Here is a 5,554-nt window from a genome sequence, read left to right as displayed (position 1 = left end):
AAACTCAAACGGGGCTGCTATTGAAATCACAGCTGTGGGAAGTAGAGGTGCTGGATGTGCTGCAGCCCTGATAAATTGCAATAAATAAATAAAATACTCCTCAGAAAAACAATGATGATAAAGAAAGCACATGATACACAAGGAGGCTACTTTGCTAATGAAAGCATTTGGCTTTGAGCAGGAATTTAAAAAGTTGTTATAAATAATGTCATAATGTTGGTCATGTGACACGTCAATGCTCACAGACGCTCGTTATGATTTGAGGGGATCATACGGGCCTATTGTTTACATTCTACGTGAATTATCACTAAACTGACCAAATACCAGACGCAAAAGGACCAGCCATGCAATCGAAATGCAATATACTAATTGGTGTAAACCAGAAATGAGGCTGTTGAGTGTATTACATACAGTTACAGGAGGGATTCTTTTTCTGTGTGTTCAGTTCACTATTTGATTTTTGCTTGGTTTAGAGGTAAAGGCTGCTTCAGAGCTACATCTCTACTACTAGACTTCTCTTCTCTACTTCTCTATACAGTACTAAGCAGAAACTGCTGTAAGGCAGTGTGAAAATTGTTACATGGAAGGTTTAGTAAATGGCACGAAAGGAAGGTTTTCAATTGTTGTTTTTAATTGTTACAATTTTTAAACAAATGAAAATCATAATTGACGGAGAGAATAATCTGTATTCTTTCATGTTCTAAGATTGAAACTGTTTTAATAAGTTTAGCTCAAGGAACCAAAAGCAGGAAACCCATAGTAAGAAACATTTATACAATTACTGTACAAATAATGTCTTGTTTCCCCCCATCATTACATATTATATAAGTGGTTAAAGTACCTAAAGACTGTCCTTTTTTAGCCCAGTGACAGTACAGGGTTGTATTCATTTCTTATTGGACATGTTCTGGTGGTCCCTCCATGTTTCTTACAACCCTGGATTGATTGAACTGAAGTTAGACATGTGACAATGAACAGAAGGCAACATGTCCACTAGAGGGAATTCTCTCCTCACATTAAAATGATGACGCAAAGCGTGAGAAGAGATATGAGCTGAGTTTGATTAACATTGAGAAAAATCGACATCTGACAGATAAATAACATGAACACAACATAATGTAACTTTGATGTGCTTTAACATGCCTGTAGTTATGTGAATGCAACCAAGTTAACTTACAGATGGATCTGTTGTGTTTTTATAACAATGCAATCCATCTGAACTCTCCACTCACCATGTTTTATGTCCAACACACTAACACAATAAACCATTGGAATTGTAATAACATATATAGAGAATTTGATTCAATAAAGAAATCTAAATTAGATTGTGTATCGTGTTCAGTAACACAGTGGGTCTTAACCAGGGGTACTATGACCCATGGAGGTACTTGGCCTATCCACAGTGGGAACGTAAGAAGACTGATTAGACCATAGGCTTACTGGTAAAATGCACGAGGGGGTCCTTCGGGGGTACGCCGGGCAGGGCAACATTCAGTTGGTGGTACAGTAACCGCAAAAGGTTGGGAACCACTGCAGTAATACATGAAGGTGTGGTTGACTGTGAGGGACTGTGATGTCAGATGTATCCTATTTCCTGTCTTTCTAAGTAGATGTCAGACAGAGACAGACAGCAGTATACAGGCAGCTGTGGTGATGGTGATGTCACTGCTGAAGTGTTTGCTGCTGTTCTTCTTCTCATTCAATGAATTGACCACAGCAGCAGGTAAGGCAAGCTGTTTATTCCCAGCCAATCAAGGTTGATTCTGTGTTCAATCATCAGTATGGTACATATGTATCTTTGAATCTAACAACCATCGTTTCTCTTTCTTCCCTCTCTTTTCTATAGAAGCCATTCTCTGGGTGAAGACAGGGGAGAAGTTTACCATGAAGTGCTCCACCACTCTAAAAGACCAGGATGGAATGTACCTGTATGTTGGGCTGGACAGGGAGGTGTTGTATTACCACCAGCGTGACTCCAAGCTGTCCCCCAGGAAAGGCTACTGGGACAGAGTGACGACTGAGGGACCTGTGGACCAACTGACCATCACCGTCAGTAACCTGACCATAGAGGACACAGGAGTCTACTGGTGTGTTTACACAACATTCAATGATGCCACGTTTGAAAATGATATCAACCAAGGAAATGGCTCCACTCTGGTCGTGGTGAATGGTAGGTGTATCTTTACACACTAGTGGACTGGCAGTGTAGCCTAGTGGTTAGAGCATTGGACTGGTAACTGAAAGGTTGCAAGTTCAAATCCCTAAACTGAGAAGGTACAAATCTGTCGTTCTGCCTCTGAATAAGGCAGGTAACCCACTGTTCCTAGGCTGTCATTGAAAACAAGAATTTGTTCTTAACTGACTTGCCTAGATAATTCAACTCTAGAGGTGATGTGTTTTACTTTTATCATGAACAGTCAATTTCACATGTAGAAAAAAATGTGTGTAGAATCCAGACTAGTGTTTCTCAATCTGTGGTTCATGGACTGGCAGCTGTCCCTGGGGTGTTTCAGGCCAATTTAGTCAGCTCTCGAGTGTTAGTTTCATTATAAACAACCATAGCCTGCTGGTCCGGGATACAAACAATTTGAGAAACACTGTTCTTCAGTGGCTTTTCTTTTGTACAACTCTGTCTCTGATAGTTATTTTGTGTGAATACTGATTAGATTTTCCCATTTGGTGATGTCTTCCATAGACGATGTCCTACAGCTGCCATGTCCTACAGCTACTGCAGTAACGCCCTTTCACCCAGCCAATGAGAAGCAGTGCCCATCTGGCGTGGTAAACATCATCATCATCATCATCATCATCATCACCAGCCTCTTGACCATCCTGATGTGTGCTGTCATCTTCCTCATCTGGCTCCCTCCACAGGTGAGTGTGCTGATGGTTGCCCGGGTGATGGGTCAATCTCATGCATCTCAAAACATTGTCCTTTATTAACAAGTTGTCCTAGTTCTTCTAAACACATTGGGAGCATAATACCAGTATACAGATCTACTTTTTGTTCTAAACTCTGTCAATACACTATGTCCTTTTAATGCCAGTCATTGTAGTGACTGAAATGGGCAAAGGGCAATTCGGATGCAATTCAATTGTTTTTATCAATGTCCAAGAATAATTAAAAAGTGGTTGAATTTGTAAAAATGATTGATTTCTTGTAGCGCATTATAAGATATCAAATCAAATTGTATTTGTCACATGCGCCGAGTACAACAGGTGTAGACCTTACAGTGAAATGCTTACTTACAAGCCCTTAACCAACAATGAAGTTTTAAGAAAATACCCAGAAAACAAAAGAAGTAAGAAAAACAAATAATTAAAGAGCAGAAGTAAATAACAATAGCGAGGTTATTTACAGGGGGTACCGGTTCAAATAGTCTCGGTAGCCATTTGATTAGCTATGACTGAAGCAACATTCCTGTTTCACAGGTGAAGAGGTGCTGTAAACAGGGAGGATCCACACCCCAGGTCATTCCTGAGAGTGTCTATGAAGACATGGCCAGGAATCACACTTCTCCACCTGACACACAGGTAGAATCGTACCTCTATTCTGTGTCTTCCAAAGGAGGAAGTAGGACCACTGAGTAGCTTCTTCAAATGCTTTTTCTGAATATTGCTTCTTTACTTTCTCAGAATTGAAAAGCCTGTTCTGCTGTATTTCACAGTTCTAACCTCAATGCAAGTCTTAGTGGTAAATTGTTTGTGTGTGTCGCACCATAACATGCTTATGTGTGTGAATAAAATCTCTATATGGAAAGTATTCGTATTTCAACAGAAGACCAGCGGGAAGAAGGGAACAGCCAATGTTATATTCCAGGGCTATTCAACTATATTCTTACGAGGGCCAGATGTAAAAAAAAAAAAAAAAGGTTCATTTCAGGGGGGGGTGGACATTTTCCACATGCGACGCACACACACCAATAAAGCACTTTTCTTCAAATGAAATGTTGCTAAAAGTAGTTAGGGAAGAAGTGAAAAGTGCTCGATCAACGTGAGTTGAGGTGCAACCAAACAATGTGCTCCTCGTTGAAAAGGAAAAGGCTCAATGCTTGCTCACCATTTTAACGATTCAAAGATTGGTGATTTGAAAATCATCTGAAAGCTAAGCATCTCAATAAATAACAGATAACAACCATAGTGCTTTTCATTTTGGCACTGAACGTTGGGTTTTGGTGCAGATCTTTTATGAATGTTCAGAATTGATCAAAGGGCCAGTCTAAATGAATAAACTGGCCAGATCTGGCCCGTGGGCCGCCAGTTGAATATCCCTGTTTTAGTCCATAAGGTGAACAGTTGATAGCGATGGAGGCCTACCTATACCTTTTTTCAATACATCAGGTCATAAGATTTATATTGGTTTTTAGTTCTAAACAATAGTGTAGGCTGTGTTTTTCTGTAGTGTTTTTAGGTCACTGGACCACTCTGGAAGCTGTTCCAGTGCATGGGGTCTGCCACACAGTCAGAAGAGCTTCAACGTTAAAATGAGAACAGTTTGTTAAGACTTGTATTATATTTCATCACAGGTAGAAATATTTTAGCTGCCTAAACTTCATCAGGTACATCAGGATATTACATTCCATTTGATTATTCTATGATTTTAGTTGAGATAGCTAGAAGGTTAAAACCATAATGGTCTGAGTACATTGTTGATGCTGTTACGGAGTAATGAGTGTGTCTTGTGGTTGAAAATAGAATCATTAATTTTTACCAAGTGACGTAGTAATTGTCTCACACTATGAGTCAGTTTTTTACTTATGTTTCAACTTCATAACAGCTATTTTCACTTTAAAATAGATGTAAATGGGTATTGTATCTTTTTAAAGGTAGAAAATATTCTCACCATTTGCCTTTTAATCAAAGTACTGATATATTCATGTGTAATTTAACTTGTGTATTCATGTTTATGTTGTATTTGTGTATGTGGTACGCATTGGTGATGTTCAGCTATATTTCTTACATTATATTGTATGTTTTGGAAAGCTTTCTATCTAAACCAAGTGAAGACAAGTTCAGACAGGAAACCAGAGTATTTGCATCAGCTGATATTGCACCAATTAGATTCACTCTACTGCTTTCCGACCACCCACCCCAGATTCCACCTGCCTTGTTCACTGTTTATTATTATTATGTTATCATTATGCATGCTCTGGCAGTGAGCTACCCCAAAGGAGCAGAGCCTAACGCCAAGAGTAATGTATTGAATGCATTTGAATACTTTCTAATAAATGTCCAATTTATATGTCAATATACATGAGCAGCATCATTAAGTTGTTTTTTCAACATACTGTATTCTACAATCATATCCAAAATCATAACCATAAGTCAAGTACTCCATTAATGTCACACTGACACATATCTTGTAAGCCAGACCTCCGTGTGCTGCTGGTGACAGGTGGTTTCTGATGTGGTGGCAGCAGACAGATGAGAAACTATACCCAACACCTCAGGGGAACATGGATGCTTCTCTGTTACACGTCACTCATTTTCAGAAACCCACCACAGTGAGTGAATAACTCAACACCAACCACACAGAGCAAACCCTGCATGGCAT

At 39.4% G+C, this 5,554-nt stretch overlaps 1 protein-coding gene across 1 annotated transcript; it reads left to right on the top strand.

The window, feature by feature from the left end:
* Positions 1-1,594: 1,594 nt before the first annotated feature.
* On the top strand, positions 1,595-5,250 carry LOC109865836 (uncharacterized). Its single transcript, XM_020454303.2, has 4 exons — positions 1,595-1,723; positions 1,847-2,170; positions 2,696-2,874; positions 3,433-5,250. Exons 1-4 carry the CDS (start codon positions 1,654-1,656, stop codon positions 3,589-3,591), a joined length of 732 nt encoding a protein of 243 aa, XP_020309892.1. The 5' UTR covers positions 1,595-1,653; the 3' UTR covers positions 3,592-5,250.
* The last annotated feature ends 304 nt before the right edge of the window (positions 5,251-5,554 follow it).

This window comes from Oncorhynchus kisutch, linkage group LG20, assembly GCF_002021735.2.
Source record: "Oncorhynchus kisutch isolate 150728-3 linkage group LG20, Okis_V2, whole genome shotgun sequence".
NCBI classification, from domain to species: Eukaryota; Metazoa; Chordata; class Actinopteri; order Salmoniformes; family Salmonidae; genus Oncorhynchus; species Oncorhynchus kisutch.
This window is presented reverse-complemented; position numbering and strand designations above follow the sequence as displayed.

Bases quoted from the DNA above. Each gene is read 5' to 3' on its own strand.
- LOC109865836 (XM_020454303.2), top strand. From the start codon at position 1,654: ATGGTGATGTCACTGCTGAAGTGTTTGCTGCTGTTCTTCTTCTCATTC. The intron at 1,724-1,846 runs GTAAGGCAAGCT...TCTTTTCTATAG, and splicing joins TGAATTGACCACAGCAGCAG to AAGCCATTCTCTGGGTGAAG. The intron at 2,171-2,695 runs GTAGGTGTATCT...TGTCTTCCATAG, and splicing joins CACTCTGGTCGTGGTGAATG to ACGATGTCCTACAGCTGCCA.